Source organism: Oncorhynchus nerka, linkage group LG19 (assembly GCF_034236695.1).
Source record: "Oncorhynchus nerka isolate Pitt River linkage group LG19, Oner_Uvic_2.0, whole genome shotgun sequence".
Classification (NCBI taxonomy): domain Eukaryota; kingdom Metazoa; phylum Chordata; class Actinopteri; order Salmoniformes; family Salmonidae; genus Oncorhynchus; species Oncorhynchus nerka.
In genome coordinates this window covers 23,492,839-23,517,034 of record NC_088414.1, presented here as the reverse complement: position 1 = coordinate 23,517,034, position 24,196 = coordinate 23,492,839, and the positions used below count along the sequence as shown (strand labels likewise).

The 24,196-nt window shown below is 43.4% G+C and overlaps 2 protein-coding genes across 5 annotated transcripts in view; both read left to right on the top strand.

Moving 5' to 3' along the window:
* Positions 1-20,265, top strand: part of LOC115101214 (ectonucleoside triphosphate diphosphohydrolase 2-like) — a 51,101-nt gene extending 30,836 nt beyond the window's left edge. For all 4 annotated transcript variants that reach the window (XM_065004801.1, XM_065004800.1, XM_029620522.2 and 1 more), the window contains exons 2-9: positions 11,916-12,033; positions 13,639-13,789; positions 15,962-16,121; positions 16,531-16,758; positions 18,602-18,874; positions 19,085-19,204; positions 19,399-19,533; positions 19,741-20,265. In XM_065004801.1, coding sequence (XP_064860873.1) covers positions 11,955-12,033; positions 13,639-13,789; positions 15,962-16,121; positions 16,531-16,758; positions 18,602-18,874; positions 19,085-19,204; positions 19,399-19,533; positions 19,741-19,956 — 1,362 coding nt within the window. In that variant the 5' untranslated portion in view covers positions 11,916-11,954 and the 3' untranslated portion in view covers positions 19,957-20,265. The remainder of the gene's footprint in view (positions 1-11,915; positions 12,034-13,638; positions 13,790-15,961; positions 16,122-16,530; positions 16,759-18,601; positions 18,875-19,084; positions 19,205-19,398; positions 19,534-19,740) is intronic.
* An 85-nt stretch (positions 20,266-20,350) lies between these two features.
* Positions 20,351-24,124, top strand: phpt1 (phosphohistidine phosphatase 1). The gene is made up of 3 exons (XM_029620524.2): positions 20,351-20,638; positions 23,202-23,329; positions 23,486-24,124. Exons 1-3 carry the CDS (start codon positions 20,473-20,475, stop codon positions 23,576-23,578), a joined length of 387 nt encoding a protein of 128 aa, XP_029476384.1. The 5' UTR covers positions 20,351-20,472; the 3' UTR covers positions 23,579-24,124.
* Positions 24,125-24,196: the final 72 nt, after the last annotated feature.

Below are 24,196 nucleotides of genomic sequence, written 5' to 3'. Positions count from 1 at the left end.
ACTCAAAAACAATTTGGATCTTGAGGTACAATATGTTAAAATGGATTGTGAAGGAAGGTGGATTGCCTTGAATATACTATTTGATAATTAACAGTTATGTCTCAAATCTATAAGGACCGAAAAATGACAATCCAAACTTCTTTGAAAATCCACTATATATACACAAGTATGTGGACACCCCTTCAAATGAGTGGATTAGGCTATTTCAGCCAAACCTGTTGCCCACAGGTGTTTAAAATCGAACACATGGCTATGCAATCTCCATAGACAAACATTGGCAGTAGAATGGCCTTACTGAAGAGCTCAGTGACTTTCAAAGTGGCACCGTCATAGGATGCCACCTTTCCAACAAGTCAGTACTTCAAATCTCTAGCCTGCTAGTGCTGTTATTGTGCCGTGGTCTGGGAGCAACAACGGCTCAGCCACGAAGTGGTAGGCCACACAAACTCACAGAACAGGACCACCGAGTGCTGAACTGCGTAGAGTGTAAAAATTCTGTCCTCGGTTGCAACACTCACTACCGATTTCCAAACTGCCTCTGGAGCAATGTCAGCACAAGAACGGTTAGTTGGGAGCTTCATAAAATGGGTTTCCATGGCCAAGCAGCCACACACAAGCCTAAGATCACCATGCACAATGCCAAGCGCTGGAGTGGTGTAAACTCACCACCATTGGACTCTGGAGTGTTGAATCACACTTCACCATCTGGCAGTCCATCGGATGGATCTGAGTTTGGCGGATGCCAGGAGAACACTACGTGCCCCACTGCATAGTGCCAACTTTAAAGTTTGGTGGAGGAGGAATAATGGTCTGGGGCTGTTTTTCATGGTTCGGGCTAGGCCCCTTAGTTCCAGTGAAGGGAAATTTTAACTCCATAGCATACAATGACTTTCTAGATGATTCTGTGCTTCCAACTTTGTGACAACAGTTTGGGGAAGGCCCTTTTCTGTTTCAGCTTGACAATGCCCCCGTGCACAAAGCGAGGTCCATACAGAAATGGTTTGTTGAGATCGGTGTGGAAGAACTTGACTGGCCTGCACAGAGCTCTGACCTCAACCCCATCAAATACCTTTGGGATGAATTGGAATGCTGACTTTGAGCCAGGCCTAATCGCCCAAAGTCAGTTCCCAACCTCACTAATGCGCTTGTGGCTGAATGGAAGCAAGTCCCCGCAGCAATGATTCAACATCTGGTAGAAAGCCTTCCCAGCATGGAGGATGTACTGTTTCTCTGTGTTAATTTACATGTGTAGTTGTATGTGTTTTTTTAAATATATATTTTTTAAAACTTTTGTTTCTAAACCTTTCTCTTGGGAATAAAGAAGAAAAAAAAGGTAGGGAAAATGTGTTTTGGGAGAGTTTAGATATTGACTAGACTGTTGGGGGTCAGGGGTGCAGGTGGCTCAGGCTAGCTGGGAGGTCTGGCAGAAATTTGATATAGAGGATTTCTTAATAAAGACATTTTTTAAAAGTGATTTGTTAAAGGTGCTACACGATATTGATTATTGAATTACTTTTTATCTAGTTCAGTCTTATCAATCACTTAAACATATTTAACGACGATCTCTTACCTAGCTTGATGTCTGGGTGCATTTTTTCAAATTTTTGGTTCTAAATAGAGAGGGCTAGAAGGGCCATTGGTTATATTGGATTGTGTAGAAATGCAGTAAATTTGCTTTAGATGTCAGACCCTTTGCAAAGTTATGTCCCCCCCACTTTAAAACCAAAGTTGTGCCCCTTATATTAAGGTATTTTAATGTGTGAACCCCATCCAAACCGCATGCGGGCGAGCTAAATCACGCTTGTTAATTTTCAGTAGCTGGAGGTTGGTTTCCACTGAAATTATTTGTTGATTAGTGTAGAAGAACTTGACTGGCCTGCACAGAACCCAGACCTCAACTCCATCGAACACCTTTGGGATGAATTGGAATGCTGAATGCGAGTCGGGCCCAATTGCCCAACATCAGTGTCGGACCTCACTATGCTCGTGGCTGAATGGAAGCAAGTCCCCGCAGCAATGTTCCAACATCTGGTGGAAAGCCTTCCCAGAAGAGTGGAGACTGTTATAGCAGCAAAGGGGGGCGAGCAACTCTATATTAATGCCCATGATTTTGGAATTAGATGTTTGACAAGCAGGTATCCACATACTTTTGGTCATTGTGTATTTATAAGAATCTAATTTGACTCATAACTATTTTACAATGGTAGGTAACTAGGAAAGGGGATACCTAGTCAGTTGCACAACTGAACGCATTCATTCATGCATTCAATTCTCATGTCTTCTGCCGTTTAACCCAATCCCTCTGAATCAGAAAGGTGCACACTCTATTAAGTACATCAATAGACCGTAAAGGCAATAATACTGCTCATTTTCACCCTCTGGCGCTCATATTATGAATTATGGACACGTTGGCACTGGTTGATGTATGGACGCTTAAAAACCCGGACATACTTGTCCCAAAGTCACTCCTGCGTTTGTCTTGGGTGTGTGCTTAGGGTCGTTGTCCTGCTGGAAGGTGAACCTTCGCCCCAGTCTGAGATCCTGGGTGCTCTGGAGCAGGTTGTCATCATTGATCTCTCTATACTTTGATCCATTCTTATTTCCCTCAAAAACTAATCTCCCAGTCCCTGCCGTTGAAACACATCCCCAAAGCATGATGCTGCCACCACCATGCTTCACCGTAAGGATGGGGCCAGGTTTCCTCCAGACGTGAAGCTTGGCATTCAGGTCAAAGAGTTCAATCCTGGTTTCATCACACCAGAGAATCTTGCTTCTCATAGTCCGAGAATATTTAGGTGCCTTTTGGCAAATTCCAAGTGTGTTGTCATGCCTTTTCCCGAGAAGTGGCTTCTTCCATAAAGGCCTGATTGGTAGAGTGCTGCAGAGATGGTTGTCCTTCTGGAAGGTTCTCCCATCTCCACAGAGGAACTCTAGAGCTCTATCAGAGTGACCATCGGGTACTTGGTAACCTCCCTGACCAAGGCCCTTCTCCCCCGATTGCTCAGTTTGGCCGAACGGCCAACTCTAGGAAGAGTCTTGGTGGTTCCAAACTTCTTCCATTTAAGAATGGAAGCCACTGTGTTCTTGGGGACCTTCAATGCTGCATAAATGTTTTGGTACCCTTCCCCAGATCTGAGCCTCGACACAATCCTGTTTCTGAGCTCTACGGACAATTCCTTCGACCTCATGGCTTGGTTTTTGCTCTGACATGCACTGTCAACTGTGGGACCTTTTATATAGACAGGCGTGTGCCTTTCCAAATCATGTCCAATCAATTGATTTTAGCACAGGTGGACTCCAAGTTGTAGAAATATCAAGGATGATCAATGGAAACAGGATACACCGGAGCTCAATTTCGAGTCTCATAGCAAAGGGTCCTAATATTTATGTAAATAAAGTTTGCAAAAAATTTAAAAAAAACCATTATTGCTTTGTCATTATGGGGTATTGTGTGTAGATTTGAGGATTTCGAAAATTATACATAATCCATTTTAGAGTAAAGCTGTAATGGAACCAAATGTGGAAAATGTCAAGGGGTCTGAATACTTTCCGAAGGCACTAAATCCTAACTGGTTATCCAGTAGGCTACTAAGAGAGACACATCCGGTGTTTCAAATGGGTCTCTTTGCTGTTATACAGAATAAAATCATACATTTCCAGTCACTTGACAATGGAGCCCTGTTTAAATTATCCTCTTTTTTAAAATGAGGCTTTACAGAGTTGGCTACTATTCCAATTTTATCATCCAGAAGAGGCACAACATATTACAGCAAATAATATGGCTAGACGCCAATATACGGAGAAGATAAACCAGTTCTCGTGTAGATAATGTTTTAGGAAAGTATGGTTATGAATGATATAAAACAGTCAAATTATGTCACGCAATTAATCAAGGGGTATGGAGATGTATGCTCAATACAAAATGATAACCAACTCATCCCAGCTCTGCCACAAAAAGGTGAGGAGGATTATTTAAGATACTGTTTGAAGAGGTAAGGTTCCAGATGTTTTCAAAAGATATGCATGGACTCTGTATGGGTGGGAGGGCAAAGAGACTGGAGGTGGCACAACGGAGTGCTGGGGTGTAGGGTTTGAGCGTGGTCTGAAAGTAGGGAGTAGCAGTTCCTCTTGCTGTTCCGTAGGTAAGCACCATGGTCTTGTAGTGGATGCGAGCTTCGACTGGAAACCAGTGGAGTGTGGGGAGGAGCGGGGTGACATGAGTGAACTTGGGAAGGTTGAAAACCAGGCAGGCTGCAGCGCCCTGTATAAGTTGCGGGGAGCCCAAACAAGGAGTTGCAGTAGTCCAGATGGGAGAGGACAAGTGCCTGGATTAGGACCTGCGCCACTTCCTGTGTAAGGTAGGGTCGTACTCTACAGATGTTGTAGAGCATGAACCTGCAGGAGCGAGTCACTGCTTTGATGTTTGCAGAGAACAATAGGGTGTTGTTCAGGGTCACACCAATTTTCTTTGCACTCTGGGAGGGTGACATTGTGGAGTTGTCAACCATGATGGCAGGAAGAGCAGCTCTGTCTTGTCGAGGTTGAGCTTGAGGTGGTGTGCTGACATCCAAGTTGAGATATCTGCCAGGCACGCAGAGATGAGTGTTGCCACCTTGGTGTTAGAAGGGGGGAAGGAGAAAAATAGTTGAGCATAGCAATGATAGGAGAGACGATGTGAGGATATGACGGCGCTGAGTGACTTGGTGTATAGAGAGAAGAGGGCCTAGAACCGAGCACTGGGGGACACCAGTTGTGAGAGTATGTGGTGCAGACACAGATCCTCTCCACGTCACCTGGTAGGAGCGGCCTGCCAGGTTTGATGCAATCCAAGAGTGTGCAGAGGCTGAGACGCACAAAACAGAGAGTGGAGAGGATATGATGGTTCATGGTGTTGAAGGCAGCAGATCGATCTAGGAGGATGATAACAGAGGAGAGTCAGCTTTGGCATTGTGGCGAGCCTCCATGACACAGAGCAGTCTCGATTGAGTGAACCGTCTTGAAGCCTGTCTGGTTAGGGTCAAGAAGATCTTTGTGAGAGAGAGTTTAGAGACCGCACACTCAAGTGTTTGGGAAAGAAAACAAAGGAATAGGTCTATTGTTTTTGACGTCAGGAGTCGTGTTGTGTGTTTGAGGAGGGGAGCGACTCGGGCCATTTTGAAGACAGAGGTGTCACGACCAGTGGTCAGGGATGAGTTGATGAGGGAAGTGAGGAATGAGAGAAGGTCTGGGGTCCAGCAGGCAGGTTCATTGAGAGACCAGACCTCACTGTTGCAGGATTTCATCTGGAGAGAGAGGGGAGAAAGGTCAGGGCGCAGGGTAGTTCTGTGTGAGTGAGACCAGTGGACTCAATAGGCTGAGTGAATGAGTAGCAGATGTCGTGAACCTTCTTTTCAAAGTGGTTGACAAAGTTGTCTGTATGGAGGGAGATTAAAGCGGGAGGAGAAGGTAGAAAATAGTTTCCTAGGGTTAGAAGCAGAAGCTTGAAATGTAGAGTTGTAGAAAGTGGCTTTAGCAGCAGATGCTGAGGAAGAGAAGGTAGAGAGGGAGCGAAAGGATAGGTACACCACACCGGAAGATTACTTTTCTCCATTTTCGCTCAGCTGCCCGTAGCCCAGCTCTAAGCTTGCAATGAGTTATTCAGCCAAGGAGCAGGAGGGGAGGGCCGAGCCACCCGGGAGGAAAGCGGACAGTGCGAGTCATGGTATGCGGAAAGAGAGGATAGTAGGGTAGAAGAGGCAGAGTCAGGAGGTGGGAGGGAGAAGGATTTAGCAGAAGGGAGAGATGATAGGAGAGTAGTGGGAGAGCGAGCGAAGATTGCGACGGCGGGTGACCTAGGTAGTGGCTGAGTGGTTAGGGTTGGAGGAAAAGGAGACTGAAAAGGAAACAAGTAGTGATCAGAGACCTGGAGGTCGGTTGCAGTGAGATTCGGAGGCGAGCAGCCTCTAGTAAAGATGAGGTCAAGCGTAGTGCCTGCCTTGTCAGTTGGAGGGGATTGGGAAAGGGTCAAGGAGGCAAGGAGGGGAAAGAAATGGAATTAAATTAATCGAATGCAGTCGTCGGGAGGTTGAAGTCGCCAAGTACGAAGTGCGGTGAGCCATCGTCAGGAAATGAGCTTATCAAAGTGTCAAGATTGAAATCTGAAAATAACTTTGTAAGATACTCAAGTGAGAGAGTGGTGTAGAGCCTGCCTGCCTGCCTTCCTCCCTCCCTCCCTCCCTTTCCTGCCTACCTTCCTCCCTCCCTTTCCTGCCTACCTTCCTTACTCGAACAACGGTCTTTATTTTAGGTGCCACTGACACAACCGCCACTTTCAGCTGAGCTGACCATGGGAGACTGAAGTACTAACACTAATTGCTAATTGCCTAGCAGAGGTGAAACCACTCCCCCTCCAATACAGCCACTGATTACCAAAACAAGTTGGCAAATTGCCCTGCCCCTTAATTCTGGTTCCTGTGTCCACAACTATCTGCAAATTATGAGCAGTCAGCAGTTCACACACCATGTAGCCCACTGGAAAGACAGGCAACACTTAAAGTAGATTGCCCGAGCTAGTAAAAATACAGTACTGGACCACAACAGATATAAACAAAAATATATATTTCTCACTCCTGGAGATATCAGGAGTCCTCTAGCTGTAGAATTAAGCACACGCAGAGTATACATGTTTAAGGTCCTCCAAACTTGGCTACAAGTGGATCTTCCAGCAAGACAATAACCACAAGTACACATCAAAATCCACAAAAAAATTGTGAATTGACAACAAAATCAACATTTTGCAAGGGCCATCTCAGTCTCCGGACTTGAACCCAATTTAAAATCTGTGGTTTGAATTGAAGAGGGCTGTCCATAAGAACAGATGAAGGATATCAAGGATCTGGAAAGATTCTGTATGGAGGAATGGTCTAATATCCCTCCCAGCGTGTTCTCCTATCACATAAAATATTTTAGAAAAATGCTCAGTATTGAAAATAGGGGTGGGGGGTGGCAATAATTTTGACCCCTATCTTTAAAAAAAAGTATTACTTGTCAAACAAAATCTACTTTCAGAACATTTGTATTAGTATACAATTAGAAAATGATTAGTTCAGCATTGTATTCTTTATTTTTTTCAGTATTTTTTCCCTCATCTTTATCAAGGGTGTCAATAATTATGAACCTGACTGTATATATGTGTATTACCATGTAAATACTTACACACAAACACATGCAAATTTACCATGAGGTAAAACATAGTCTTCGATACTGTAGTCCACGCAATGCCGTCGGTGGTACGCCAAATAAAAATGTGATTCACATTTTCAAACAGTCCATTCAGATCTTCCAACAGGGCTATACATTTGGGTGATGTTTTTTTCTCGCCTGAGTAGCCTCGTTTCACTGCCAAAAATTAAATGAAACCATCTAGTGTTCAGCGAAATAACAACGCAATGTCAAAAACAGGTAGCCTAGTCAAATAATTAACATCCAATCACATTAACCGTTACTCTTTCGCGGGAATTCCACTAACGGTCCGGTCCGTATGTAGCCAAACGTAGCTGCTGCTTATTCCGTTTGCTCGAAAATGGATGAATGGTTAAAAATAAGTAAGGCCTGCATCCATAGAGACACATACCAGCTCTACTGGCAGTACTGCTACTACCAGCAGTACTATACTTGTACCTGTCAACGACACAAGCTGTTCTGCTTTCACGAGCACATCCAATGCTAGCATCAGTCATTTTACATTTGGTGCTAGCCCAGCTAGCATGCATACTGACAGTTGGGAATATGATGCAGCCGAAGAGCTACTGCCCCCTTACCCAGGAAAGCACCGAACAACAGACAGGGACGTTGGACCATCGAAGAGGCGCAAATATGACGAGAAATACATTGATTTGGGGTTCACTTATATTGGGAGTAGTGCCTTTCCAGAGCCACAGTGTTAAATGTGCAAAAGTACTATCTCACAACTCGATGAAACCTTCACTCTTGCGCAGACATTTAGAGACAAAACATGCCAATTTGAAAAATAAGCCTCAGGATTTTTTTGAGTAGTAAGACATGTATAAAAGCAACAGATACTATTTAATAAGAAGGGGCTAGAAGCGTCTTATATGGTGAGCTACCTAGTGGCTAGGACAGGCAAGCTCCATACTATTGTGGAGGACTTAATTCTTCCTGCTAGTGCAGATATGGCTGGGACAATGCTGGGGGAAAAGGCCCAAAAACCTATACAGACAATGCTTTCATCAAACACTGTATAAAATGCATCAGTGACATGGCTGGAGATGTTTTGAAACAATTACTGTTTCGCATACAAGCCAGTGAATTCTATGCGTTACGGCTGGATGAGTCAACAGACATTGCAGTCCTGGTATATGTCCGTTACGTTTATGGTGGGTCAATTAAGGAAGACATTATCTTCTGCAAACCACTGGAAACCAGGACAAGAGGAGAGGATAGTTTTTAAGTACTGGACAGCTTTGTGACATCAAATGGACTTTGGTGGTCAATATGTGTCGGTATCTCTACCGATGGCGCAAAAGCCATGACAGGGAGACTTAGTGGAGTGGTAACGCGCGTGCAAGCAGTTGCTCCCGACACCACTTGGGTACACTGCAGCATCCACAGAGTGGCTCTTGCTGCCAAGGGAATGCCTGACAGCTTGAAAGACGTTTTGGACACTACAGTGAAAATGGTTAACTTTGTTAAAGCAAGGCCCCTGAACTCTTGTGTATTTTCTGCACTATGCAATGATATGGGCAGTGACCATGTTACGCTTTTACAACATACAGAAGTGCGCTGGTTATCAAAGGGAAAAGTATTAACACGTTTTTTTTACATTTTCTTTACTGACCATAATTCTCACTTGTCACTTGCATGATGACGAGTTTCTCACACAACAGGCCTATCTGGGTGATGTTTTTTCTTGCCTGAAAGATCTGAATCTAGGATTACAGGGACTCTCCTCAACTATGTTCAATGTGTGGGACAAAATGAAGGCTATGACTAAGAAATTGGAGCTCTTCTCTATCTGCATTAACAAGGACAACACACAAATGTGTGCAAATGAACTCAAGCTTACAGACAATGTCAAATGTGATATAGCGAGTGAGTGAGCTGGGTGTGCAATTACACAGGTATTTTCCCGAAACAGACAACACAAACAACTGGATTCGTTATCCCTTTAATGCCCTGCCTCCAGTCCACTTACCGATATCTGAACAAGAGAGCCTCATTGCAGCAAGCGGTTCTGTGAAAATTGAATTTAATCAGAAGCCACTGTCAGATTTCTGGATAGGGCTGCGCTCAGAGTATCCTGCCTTGGCAAATTGCACTGTTAAGACACTGATGCCCTTTGCAACCATGTACCTATGTGAGAGTGGATTCTCAGCCCTCACTAGCATAAAAACTAAATACAGGCACAGACTGTGTGGGAAATTATTTAAGACTGAACTCTGCAATGTTGGGTTGTATTGGAGAGAGTCTATGTACATCCTTTCAAGCACACCCTTCTCATTAGCCTGTGGTGAGTTATTCACAATTGTTGATGAACAAATAAGGTTTTATATGTAAGATGGCTAAATAAAGAACAAAATGATTGATTATTATTATGTGTGCCCTGGTCCTAAAAGAGCTCTTTGTCACTTCCCACGAGCCGGGTTGTGACAAAAACTCACATTCATTCTTATGTTTAATAAATGTGTTGTATAGTTTTGTGTGTGGCAGGCTTACAATGATGGCAAAAAAACAACATTTGAGAGTGTGCTGACCCTGGTGCTAGAGGGGGTACACAGCTGGAGGTTGAATGTTTGAAGGGGTACAGGATCATAAAACGTTTGGGAACCACTGCCGTAGGCTATTCCCAAACACTCCCTTCTACCTGCCTTACCTTTGCTCTTGGGTCCTACACCCATAGTTACATATTTTAATTGCTGTCGCTCTTTATCTGACACTGCTGTTGAAACTTGTATAATTACCTGACTGTGTTTGGCATCTGACTGGTTTATGATATTTGTTTTGTGATGTATAACTATACTGAACAAAAATATAAACACAATTTCAACATTTACTGAGTTACAAGGAAAATCAGTCAATTTAAATAAATGAATTAATCTATGGATTTCACATGACGGCAGAAGCGCAGCCATGGGTGGGTCCACCCACTTGGGATCCAGGACCTGCCAATCAGAATTAGTTTTTTATTACAGACAGAAACACTCCTCAGTTTCATCAGCTGTCCGTGTGGCTGGTCTCAGATGATCCCGCAGGTGAAGACGTCCTGGGTTGGCGTGGTTACACGTTGTCTGCGGTTGTGAGACCAGTTGGAAGTACTGCCAAATTCTCTAAAATGATGTTGGAGGCTGCTTGTGGTAAAGAAATTAATATTCAATTTTCTGGCAACAGCTCTGGTGGTCATTCCTTGCAATCTGCATGCCAATTGCACACTCCCTCAAAACTTGATACATCTGTGGCATTGTTTTGTGTGATAAAACTGCACATTTTAGAGTAGCCTTTTATTGTCCCCAGCACAAGGTGCACCTTTATAATGATCATGCCGTTTAATCAGCTTCTTGATTTGCCTCACCTGTCAGGTGGATAGATTATCTTGGCAAATGAGAAATGCTCTCTAACAAATTTGTGCTCATAAGAAATAAGCTTTTTGTGCGTACATTTCTGGGATTTTTTATTTCAGCTCATGAAACATGGGACCAACACTTTACATGTTGCATTTATATTTTTGTTCAGCATATTTTGGTCATAGTAAATTCCGCTGTAATAATGTCATCATTACAAAGTGGCCTCATGCAGGATGTTGGCGCAAGGGTTTTAATAGAAGACAGTATCTTAGAAAATGAATGTTGCCTTACTCATTTGAATATTTACACACAATTTACTATGTTTAGAGTTTATGACTGTGCCATTAAACCCCTACAACTCATCCAGAACGCCGCAGCCCGTCTGGTGTTCAACCTTCCCAAGTTCTCTCACGTCACCCCGCTCCTCCGCTCTCTCCACTGGCTTCCAGTTGAAGCTCGCATCCGCTACAAGACCATGGTGCTTGCCTACGGAGCTGTGAGGGGAACGGCACCTCATTACCTCCAGGCTCTGATCAGGCCCTACACCCAAACAAGGGCACTGCGTTCATCCACCTCTGGCCTGCTCGCCTCCCTACCACTGAGGACGTACAGTTCCCGCGCAGCCCAGTCAAAACTGTTCGCTGCTCTGGCCCCCCAATGGTGGAACAAACTCCCTCACGACGCCAGGACAGCGGAGTCAATCACCACCTTTCGGAGACACCTGAAACCCCACCTCTTTCAGGAATACCTAGGATAGGATAAAGTAATCCTTCTCACCCCCCCCCTTAAAAGATTTAGATGCACTATTGTAAAGTGGCTGTTCCACTGGATGTCTTAAGGTGAACGCACCAATTTGTAAGTCGCTCTGGATAAGAGCGTCTGCTAAATGACTTAAATGTAAATGTAAATGATTCATAGCATAATCAGGATTGGAGCGTACACACTCTAAACTGTTCCTTCATGATTTTCAATCATGGGTTGTTCTCAGACCAGACAGGGCCTCTTACTTCTCCTAATTAATTCCCTCATCCTCTTTCACATCCTCTACAACTTTCCATCTATCTTACCATGACGTAAACATGCAAGCAACATTCTTGCTGCCAAAATGTATACACGATGTCATAAAAGCCAGAGGACAGGCCTTCAATCTAGTTAAATGTCTTCCAGATGTCTCTATCCATATTAAATGTCTTGGCATAGATGGATTTCAAACACCTGATCGTTTGTAACCTTTTATGGTTTGGAGTATACCCAATTAGGTTGTCTTTTCTTTGGGGATTATTCTAAATCGGCTCTTTTTTCTCAAGATTTGTCTCTAATCTCCCTCTCTTCTCTTCTCTCCAACCCTCTCCCCAGTATGGGATAGTCCTGGACGCAGGCTCCTCTCACACAGCCATGTACATCTACAAGTGGCCGGCAGACAAGCAGAATGGCACGGGTGTGGTCACTCAGCACACTGAATGCCACCCCAAGGGTAAGATAGTATCCCAATGGAAGGATTCTTCCAGGTGGTTGTCTGCTATTTACCAAGTGTTTACATAGAAATTACTTGGTAGAATCGTAATTAAATTGTTATTACTCTTTTGTTCCTTAAAACAAGTAGTATTACCATGTGTTACCAGTGAGTAACCAATTATTTGAAGTACCAGAAAGTACAGATTTACATCCGAAATGTTTATCAAAGAGCAGGCAAATGGGGTGGCAGGTAGCCTAGTGGTTAGAGCATTGGACTTGTAACCGAAAGGTGGCTAGTTTGAATCCCCGAGCTGACAAGGTAAAAATCTGTCATTCTGCCCCTGAACAAGACAGTTAACCCACTGTTCCTAGGCCATCATTAAAAATAATAATTTGTTCTTAACTGACTTGCCTAGTTAAATAAAGGTAATAAAAATATATATATATTTTTTTTTTTTAAACAATAATAATTGTAAAATACTGTATTACCCAAAACCTTAACCCCAAGAAGAAAACATTTAGGGCGCTCCAGTTGGCAAAGAACAGTACCCATTGTGTGCTGTGTTCACGCCGTGTGGGTTACGGTGTCTCATCCCACAAGGCCAGAGATAAAGAAGCAGAAAAACATAGATGCCTAGCAACGGTGGATCTGTCAATAGTTCCACAGTGACTCAGTGCACTGTGTGGTTTTCCAGTCCTGTCATGCCTAGAAGAGTTACGTGTTTGTATAGATCACGGTAGTTGGCTGCTTTAATTAATGTGAAGTATTTGTAAGTACACCAGCTCTCCTAGAGTACATGTAAACAGCATATACATTTTAGTCATTTAGCAGAGGCTCTTATCCAGATCGTTAGGTCAGACAACTACATGTCATAGTCATAGTAAGCACAGTAAGTTATCAGAGAAGTCAGTGCAAGTAGGTTGCAGCTAGGGAGTTCTGTATAGCACTTTGTGACATCGGCTGATGTAAAAAGGGATTTATAAATACTGATTGATTGAAGCAGCAACATCAACTCCTCAACAGCTCCTCCCATCTGTCATCACCTGTACCGCTAGTGCCAGGAAACAATACATGCTTCACTTACTGTACTTTACTGTCTTTCAGCAACCGCATGGGTTAAGACCTTTAAATATCCTGGGATTCTCTGACCAGTATAACATGATGGGATCAAACACTGAAATCTCGACTTCTTCTTCCTCCTCTCTACCTCACAGGGTATTAGAAACAAAGAGTTCAAGGGTGTTAGACTCAAGGTAGCACCTGGGCAGTTTGGTCTGTCTTGGGATTCGTCGGGCTCCAGCTAAGCTAGCTAACTGTATTGGAAAGTAGTTTGTGTGCGTGTGTGAGTTTTGTGTGTTGGAACAGAAGCATTCCAAGGGGTGAGACTACCCAACTTCTCCCTCACAATGTAATGTGTTGAGCAGAAAGCTCTGCCTCCTGCTTCAATGCCCCACAGAATGCAGGGAATTCTCTTGATCTGGTCTGAGTTAGGGGAAGGCATGCATGACCTGATCCCTGGGTCACTGCCTGGGCTTAATCCTGCTCCATGAACCAGGGCATGGACACCCAGGTGAGGGGTGTTTGTTCTGCCATAAAGTATGTCTGGGTGTTCCCGCTATGCAGGCGGAGGAATCTCTAGCTATGCGGGACAGCAGCGAGAGGCAGGGAGAAGCCTCCAGTCTTGTCTGGACCAGGCCACGCGGGACATCCCCAGAGCCAGGCACCACCTCACACCTGTCTACCTCGGAGCCACTGCTGGCATGAGGCTGCTCAAGTGAGTTATATTTTGTGTATGCATCTGTGTGTGTTTGAGTGTGAGTGCACAAGCATTTGTGTCTGTGTATCTTTGTGTGTGTGTGTACCTTTGTTTACATACAATCAGTGGGTAAGGATTTCACACTCAGAGGCAGACAGGCAAGAACAAGCCCCCACCTTTCATCTGCCAAGCTCTAAGCAAACACTACCACACCTGTTTAAAACACAAGGGATGTCATATTCCGACATTCTGATCAAAGAAGCATACACAACAGTAGAGGCAGCTGAGGGGAGGACGGCTCATAATAATGTCTGGAATGGAGTGAATGGAATGGTATCAAACACATCCATTCCGTCATCCTCCCCTCCACTGATACACACACATTATGTACACACAAAGTTACACTAAGACACCCATGTCCATGCAGATATGTACACATAGACATTTCTCATGCTCTTGCACACAATGGTTTTAAACACAAGCAAAGTTAACAGAATGTACATCAGAGACAGACAGACGGACGGACGAAGTCAGAAGTTTACATACATACAGTTGAAGTCAGAAGTTTACATACATACAGTTGAAGTCAGAAGTTTACATACACCTTAGCCAAATTCTTTAAACTCAGTTTTTCACAATTCCTGACATTTAATCCTAGTAAAAATTCCCTGTCTTAGGTCTGTTAGGATCACCACTTTATTGTAAGAATGTGAAATGTCAGAATAACAGTAGAGATAATTATTTATTTCAGCTTTTATTTCTTTCATCACATTCCCAATGGGTCAGAAGTTTACATACACTCTATTAGTATTTGGTAGCATTGCCAAACGTTTCGGGTAGCCTCCCACAAGCTTCCCACAATATTTTGGGTGAATTTTGGCCTATTCCTCCTGACAGAGCTGTTCTATAGGATTGAGGTCAGGGCTTTGTGATGGCCACTCCAATACCTTGACTTTGTTGTCTTTAAGCCATTTTGCCACAACTTTGTAAGTATGCTTGGGGTCATTGTCCATTTGGAAGGCCAATTTGCCACCAAGCTTTAACTTCCTGACTGATGTCTTGAGATGTTGCTTCAATATATCCACATAATTTTCTTTCCTCATGATACCATCTATTTTGTGATGTGCACCTCCTGCAGCAAAGCACCCCCACAACATGATGCTGCCACCCTGTGCTTCACGGTTAGGATGGTGTTCATCGACTTGCAAGCCTCCCCCTTTTTCCTCCAAACATAACGATTGTCATTATGGCCAAACAGTTCTATTTTTGTTTCTTCAGACCAGAGGACATTTCTCCATGTGCAGTTGCAAACCGTAGTCTGGCTTTTTTATGGCGGTTTTGGAGCAGTGGCTTCTTCCTTGCTGAGTGGTCTTTCAGGTTATGTCGATATAGGACTCGTTTTACTGTGGATATAGATACTTTTGTACCTGTTTCCTCCAGCATCTTCACAAGGTCCTTTGCTGTTGTTCTGGGATTGATTTGCACTTTTCGCACCAAAGTACGTTCATCTCTAGTAGACAGAATGCTTCTCCTTCCTGAGCGGAATGACGGCTGTGTGGTCCCATGGTGTTTATACTTGCGTACTATTGTTTGTAGAGATGAACGTGATACCTTCAGGCATTTGGAAATTGCAAAGTTACTGAAGTAAAAGTGAAAGTTACAGAGTAAAATATAGCATGATTAAAAGTCTAAAAGTATTTGGTTCTAAATATACTTAAGTATCAAAAGTTAAAGTATAAATATTTTCAAATTTCTTATATTAAGCAAAGCAGACGGCAAAAATTTTTAAATTTCCGGCTAGCCAGGGGCACACTCCAACACTCAGACATCATTTTCAAACGATGCATTTGTGTTTGGTGAGTCCACCAGAGGCAGTAGGGATAACCACGTATTCTCTTGATAAGGGCATGAATTGGACCATTTTCCTGTCCTGCTAAGCATTTCAAATGTAACGAGTACTTTTGGGTGTCAAGGAAAATGTAGGGAGTAAAAAGTACATTATTTTCTTTAGGAATGTAATGAAGTAAAAGTAGTACTTTAAACTATTTCTACTTAAGTACTTTACGTCACTAGTTATTGTTGTCAAGCTGAGTAATGTTGTTCAGTCAATACCCCCATGTTGATTCGTGCCTGTACCTTCTCTTTGCGCATCTAAAGTATCTGAAGTGGTACATTTCCCTTTCTCAACAGTATCTCCAGCCCTGTCCAGTCAGCTCAGGTCTTAAAAGAAGTGGGTCGAACAATCCAGTCCTATCCTTTTAACTACCAGGGGGCGGCCATCTTAAGTGGCCAGGAGGAGGGAGCGTACGGTTGGGTCACTGTCAACTATCTCTTGGAGAACTTCATCAAGGTACCATGGCTCAGCTTTCACCATTCTATAGTTATTTATGGTACCCCAAATAAGTGTTTATTTATACAGTTGTTTGTAAATAAAGATCCTGCATAAACATTGCTATGGTGGTTCGAAATCGATCCCTGCCTTAAGCTTTTCTTTCAATGCAACCATAAGCAGTTAAAAACTTAAGGACCCTGTGTTAGTTTCCTTTCAAGCTTCTGTAGACATTCTTTGAAGATTGAAAGGAAATTGATTATAGCTACCAAATGACTGATTTCCACTAAGGCTGATTCTTGTGTTAGGATTAATTGGTTGAGTATATGGCTACCTGAGGACCTCTAGTGACCATTACAGCACAGCTGACTAGACAAGCTACCCACACACCTCTCATATTACTATGTTTATCCCTATGTGCCCACTGCAGTATGGCTTTGTGGGCCATTGGCTGAGCCCAGGCAGACAGACTGTGGGGGCGCTGGACTTTGGTGGGGCTTCCACCCAGATCACCTTTGTGACCAAGGACGAGGTGGAGGACAAGAGGGACAGGATGAATCTACGTTTGTACGGCCATGACTACTCCCTGTACACACACAGCTTCCTGTGCTACGGACGAGACCAGGTCTTCAAACGCCTACTGGCTCACTTGGTGACGGTAGGAAACACTCTGTTTGGCCACAACAACATCAGAACCCACTAAAGGCTACTTAATGTAAGCTTCACTCCATTTCACAGCCTGTTCACCCTGCCATCATCCAGAAGGCGAGGTCAGTACAGGTGCATCAAAGTTGGGACCGAGAGAATGAAAAACAGCATCTATCTCAAGGCCATCAGACTGTTAAATAGCCATCCCTAGCCGGCCTCCACCCATTACCCTGCCCTGAACTAAGTCACTAGCTGGCTACCACCTGGTTACTCATCCCTGCACCTTAGAGGCTGCTGCCCTGTGTACATAGACATGGGACACTGGTCACTTCAATAATGTTTACATACTGTTTTACCCATTTCATATGTATATACTGAAGGTCGGCCTTGAAACATCCACAGGTACACCTCCAATTGACTCAAATGATGTCAATTAGCCTATCAGAAGCTTCTAAAGCCATGACATCATTTTCTGGCATTTCCCAAGCTGTTTAAAGGCACAGTCAACGTAGTGTATGTAAACTTCTGACCCACTGGAATTGTGATACAGTGAATTATAAGGGAAATTATCTAGAAGATTGAAATTCTGCTTGTTTTTAATGACCGCATGCTTTCTGAAAAACGAGCAATCTCGCCCCAATGCTAGGATTCGCATTTTCATGGAATCCAATTGGCTGCAATAGCATGCTGACAAAAAACTAGCAGTATTTCAATATTCTTGATGTGTCAGTTGGGATAATGGCATAATTAGGAGTACACTGCCATCTTCCACCCCTGTTTTGAGGTCCATTTTCTGTCCTGATTATGGCATAGTCGCATTCTGACTAGCGAGAGAAGGTAATGAAGGTCTAGACGTATTTTGGTTAATATAGTCTATATATCAGATCAAGGAACCAAGCAACAACACTGCACCCATGTCTGCAAAAGGAATGATAAGGCGCTTTTCAGTTTTTAGGTTGTACAAAATTGCGCCGAATCCCGGACTGTATTACAAGGAGCCGCCCCTTTTGTGACAAAAGGACATTGCAGTACCGTGCAACGCTCTGTACCTTCCGTCTCCATAGTGTGTGTATTTTACCTTTATGCACTCCAGCAAGGGCCCGGAGTCTTTCCCAGTCATGTCACGTTACAAGAAATCTAGAGACTTTGTTATAAATCATTGGAAACCCACCCACTAATATATCACCCCCAGATTGTTTCTATGTGTTGTATCTATAACAGATTAAGATAACCATGTGTATTTGAATGTCATCCCAGGCATTAATTCCAACAATAGATATTGGTCCTCAGTACCAGAGTACTCCATTTATGACTGTAGCTTGGTCTCTACTTGTTATAGGAAAGTGTCAAGTTACTATAATAAATTCTCTCTCTGTCTCTGTCTCTCTCTGTCGTCTCTCTCTGTCGTCTCTCTCTCTCTCTCTCTGTCGTCTCTCTCTCTCTCTCTCTGTCGTCTCTGTCTCTCTCTCTGTCTCTCTCTGTCTGTCTCTCTGTCTCTCTCTCTCTCTCTCTGTCTCTCTCTCTCTCTCTCTCTCTGTCGTCTGTCTCTCTCTCTGTCTCTCTCTCTCTGTCTCTGTCTGTCTCTCTGTATCTCTCTCTCTGTCTCTCTCTCTCTCTCTCTGTCGTCTCTGTCTCTCTGTCTCTCTCTCTCTGTCTCTCTGTCTGTCTCTGTATCTCTCTCTCTCTCTCTGTCTCTCTCTCTCTCTGTCGTCTCTGTCTCTCTGTCTGTCTCTCTGTCTCTCTCTCTCTCTCTCTGTCTCTCTCTCTCTGTCTCTCTCTCTCTCTCTCTCTGTCGTCTCTGTCTCTCTCTGTCTGTCTCTCTGTATCTCTCTCTCTCTCTGTCTCTCTCTCAGGGTCAGGGTCACACAGGGAAAATGTCCCACCCATGCTTCCCTGCAGGCTACAACGTCACCATGAAGGTGGGGACATTGTTTGACTCTCCCTGCACAGTGGGCCTGACACCCAGCTCTGGCTACAATCCCCAGGCAGCCCTATCTGTGGAGGGCAGTGGCGACTATGATCACTGCCTGGGCAACATGACTGAGATCTTCTCCTTCCACAGCTGCCCCTTCTCCCAGTGCTCCTTTGACAAGGTGTTCCAGCCCAATGTCAGTGGCAGCTTCATGGTGAGAGGCATGAGGATGGCCAAATACAGTGGTTGAATCAACCCTAACCCTATCCTCAACTACAACCCTAAACCTAGTTTCATGTCCACATCGTGGTTCAACCCTAACCTTAAACCCAACCCTCAAGACACAAACCTAACCCTAACTACAGCTCCGACCCTAATCATAACTCATCCTTTTTTTCTCTCTTTCTCTCCATTTGTCCATCAGGCGTTCTCAGCCTTCTTCTACATTCACCAGTTCCTACAGACTACTACAGGAATCCTTGTTGCCACCCCTGCCCAACTGGAAGAGGCAGCCCGTGCTGTCTGTAACATGAGCATCAATGAGGTCAGCAGCCCCCTCTTTGTGTGTGTGTGTGTGTGTGTGTGTGTGTGTGTAAGAGAGTGAGAGAGAACATTTGTGTGTGAAGGGGAGAGAGCCTGCAGGCATGTGAGAGACCCTGTCAGTGTTTGCATGTGTTTTCATGGATTTCTGGATGGATTTCATGGCTATGCAGTACACATTTTTGCATCCTGTTTCAGATGTTGGTGCTGGCCCCAGACCAGGAGCCTCGTCTGCAGGACTTCTGTGCTGCTTCTGTCTTCACCAAGGTGCTCTTCACGAGAGGCTATGGCTTTGACGAGATCTCATTCCCCCGCATTTCTTTCCAGAAAAAGGTAAACTTGCTTGATGTGATTTATTTCTCGATCTCCTTATTTTACTCCAGATACCAGCATAATCATTGACATTACACAAAGTCTTGTTAGTGTTTATAATTTACTTATTTTTAGGCTACAGCCTCTCCCCCTAGTGCACCAAGTGCCTATCAGAATGCTCTGAGTGTACCCATGGTAACCTGAGGTGTTTGTTTGAAATGTCACTAGGCAGGGGATACCTCTGTGGGCTGGGCCCTGGGCTACATGCTCAGTCTGAGCAGTCTGCTGCCGGGGGAGAGCGTAGGCCTGAGGAAGGCTCTGAAACCTGGAGCCTGGGCGGCCCTGCTCTTCCTCTTCGCCCTACTCCTCACCACCGCCCTGATGTACGTCTCCCTGCAAGCCTGCCGCGGGAAGAAGAAAGGAAGCAGTGACATTGCCAGCTAATCATCATAAGGGAATCCCTTATGCTGGTGTTACTATCCTGGAGTGTGTAGATATAATGTTGGATAAAGTATTAATTATATTGTCTCTCTTTGCACAGAGATAAAAAGTGGGTCCTCCCAGGCTGTCAATACATTTTAAATATCCTTGCTTTAACAAATAGGGGGTTTTCTGTACAGCACGCAATGTAGGCTTTAATTAATGTTCAACATCACTCTCACAACACATTTACCCAACATTTAAGTGCCATTTGTTTGTGATTTATATTCATTTTGTATTTTGACAACAAAAAATAAACTGTTTTGTTTTGTACATGAGTGGTGTTTGTATATTGACTACAACTGACTAAAACTACAAGTACCATAATAGCATCTTTCTGTATTTCCGGAAGTGTGCTTCGGATCTTTCTTTCCACATTGATCATCGCAGGAAGAATTGTCTACTATTTCAAATTCAATCATTATCAGCTGTGCGAACTAGCTAAGTACGTTGCATTTCGTGGAAGTATTTGAAGGAAAAATGTGTACTCAAACGAAGGCTGCTTCCCTAATGGCGAACATTCCAGAGGCAGAAATCGACCCGACGGGTGTGTTCAAATACGTTCTCATTCGAGTACACAGTAAAGAAGACGGCGACGATTCGAGCGTAGATATTGTACGTGGATATGCCTGGGCCGAATATCATGGTAAGAGGACCAAGAATGAGGATGCTTTTTGTCTTTCAGTTTTAGTATAATTCATGTATATGTCACTGATCTACTAGCTACAGACTACGACTCGTACTGTGCCGGTAGTGACGCTTGCGAGCCAGTAGGTGGGGCTTATGTCACTGAAAATGTCAGAGAGGTCAGACAGTCCAGCCCTACCTTGCTATATTGTTGTCTTAGGTCTTTCTTCATGTAGTGGTGTTTTGTCATATATATATATATATATATGTGTGTGTGTGTGTGTGTGTATACAGTTTAAGTCGGAAGTTTACCTAGACTTCGGTTGGAGTCATTAAAACTCGTTTTTCAACCACTCCACAAATTTCTTGTTAACAAACTATGAAGTCGGTTAGGACATCTACTTTGTGCATGACACAAGTAATTTTTCCAACAATTGTTTACAGACAGATTATTTCACTAATAATTCACTGTATCACAATTCCACTGGGTCAGAAGTTTACATACACTAAATTGACTGCCAAAAACAGCTTGGAAAATTCCAGAAAATTATGTCATGTCAATTATCATATCAGAAGCTTCTAAAGCCATCATTTGAGTCAATTGGAGGTGTGAATTTACTTCATGGCCTACCTTAAAACTCAGTGCCTCCTTGCTTGACATCATGGGAAAATCAAAGAAATCAGCCAAGACCTCAGAAAAAGAATTGTAGACCTCCACAAGTCTGTTTCATCTTTGGTCAGCAATTTCCAAACACCTGAAGGTACCACGTTCATCTGTACAAACAATAGTACGCAAGTATAAACACCATGGGACCATGCAGCCGTCATACCGCTCAGGAAGGAGACCCGTTCTGTCTCCTAGAGATGAACGTACTTTGGTGCGAAAAGTGCAAATCAATCCCAGAACAACAGCAAAGGACCTTGTCATAATGCTGGAAGAGACAGGTACAAAAGTATCTATATCCACAGTAAAACGAGTCCTATATCGACATAACCTGAAAGGCCACTCAGCAAAGAAGAAGCCACTGCTCCAAAACCACCATAAAAAAGCCAGACTACGGTTTGCAACTGCACATGGGGACAAAGATTGTACTTTTTGGAGAAATGTCCTCTGGCCAGATGAAACAATAATAGAACTGTTTGGCCATAATGACCATCATTATGTTTGGAGGAAAAAGGGGGAGGCTTGCAAGTCAGAGAACACCATCCTAACTGTGAAGCATGGGGGTGGCAGCATCATGTTGTGGGAATGCTTTGCTACAGGAGGGACGGGTGCACTTCACAAAATAGATGGCCTCATAAAGAAGGAAAATTATGTGGATATATTGAAGCAACATTCCAAGACATCAGTCAGGAAGTTTAAGCTTGGTCGTAAATGGGTCTTTCAAATGGACAATGACCCCAAGCATACTTCCAAAGTTGTGGCAAAATGGCTTAAGGACAACAAAGTCAAGGTATTGGAGTGGCCATCACAAAGCACTGACTTCAATCCTATAGAAAATGTGTGGGCAGAACTGAAAAGGCGTGTGCAAGCAAGGAGGCCTACGAACCTGACTCAGTTACACCATCTCTGTCAGGAGGAATTCACCCAACTTATTTTAGGAAGCTTGTGGAAGGCTACCTGAAACGTTTGACCCAAGTTAAACAATTTCCAAGGCAATGCTAACCAATACTAATTGAGTGTATGTAAACTTCTGACCCACTGGGATTGTGATGGCTGAAATAAATGATTCTCTCTGCTATTATTCTGACATTTCACATTCTTAAAATAAAGTGGTGATCCTAACTGACCTAAGACAGTTAGGAATAGTCAGGAATTGTGAATAACAGAGTTTAAATGTATTTGGCAAAGGTGTATGTAAGCTTCCGACTTCAACTGTGTGTGTAATGACAAAACACATCACGACGAGAGACAACACAACACTACATAAAGAGAGACCTAAGGCAGCAACACATGACAACGCAGCACGGTAGCAACACAACATGGTACAAACATTATTGGGCACAGACAACAACACAGAGGGAAGAAGGTAGAGAACAATGCATAATTGCCTCCACTCTCCTGGGCAGTGGTGTAAAAATACTTTGAAGTACTACTATTTTTGGTATCTACTATACTTTACTATTTTTATTTTTGACTAATGAGCCGTTTTTGCGCCTAGACGTTTCCACTTCCACAATAACGTAACTCCCAGTTGACTGGGGCAGCTCTGGCAGGGCAGAAATGTGACAACATTACTTGTTGGAAAGCTGGCATTCTATGACGGTGCCACATTGAATGTCACTGAGCTCTTCAGTAAGGCCATTCTACTTCCAATGTTTTCCTCTGGAGATTGCATGGCTCTGTGCTCAATTTTATACACCTGTCGGCAACGGGTGTGGCCGAAATAGCCAAATTCACTCATTTGAAGGGGTGTACTTTTGTAGATATAGTGTACATTCCTCATAAAAAAAACAACAGACTTTCACTGGGTTATTCTGCACATCAGTGCTTTTGAAATATTGTGTATTTTGAGTATTTCAAAGAGATTGGTTCTGAAACCTTGAGTACATGAATGATTTTTGTGTTTTTGTCCCTGCAGCGGATATCTATGACAAGGTAGCAGAGGAGCTTGAGAAAGGAGGGCACCTGGACTGTGAATGTATTGGAGGAGGAAGGATTAAGCACGACTGCCAGTCAAAGAAGATCCACGTCTATGGCTACTCCATGGTAAGAGAATGCAGAATAGCGTTGTTATTTCAGTGGAACTCGTATGTCTATTGATTGGGTTTTCTGATATTGCATGGCTGATATTACATCTCTTTTGAGGTTCGTTATTTCCTAGCAGCCAAGTTATCCTTTGAATTGCTTTCTTGTTCTTTGCAGGGCTTTGGCAAAGCAAATCACGCTGTTTCCACAGAGAAACTGAAGGTGCGGTATCCTAAATACGAGATCACCTGGGCTGATGAGGGATACTGACCTAAACTGGACCCACCTCTGTGCTTGGACTTGGTTCGGGCCTGATTCCTTCCTGAGTGTGGACCAACAGAACACTGCAAAACCTCAGTGGCATCACAGTATGTGAGATCTGAAGACAAACCTGTCGGTACAAAGATGGGACTAAGACTGACACATTACCTAGTTCATCGTTTCCCAAACTCAGTCCTAGGGACCCCAAGGGGTGCATATTAATTTTTGTTGCCTTACACACAGTGTATTCAAATGATCAAATCATCATCAAGCTTTGTTTATTTGAATCAGCTGTGAGGTGCATATTAATTTTTGTTGCCTTACACACAGTGTATTCAAATGATCAAATCATCATCAAGCTTTGTTTATTTGAATCCGCTGTGAAGTGCTAAGGTAAAAAGTTTGGGAAATGCTGACCTAGTTGCTGACTAATATACTCAGAACAGTGCTTGATTTTTGTATTTTGTTTCAGTGAAACAATACATGGAAAACATTACTTAACAGGAATCTTTTCATGTTTAACCATAAAACTAATAAATGTTTACATGGATTTAATACATTGTAACGTATGCTTTATTAGCATGAATTCATGTTTAGTAAGGACATTTTATATCATACAATACCGGT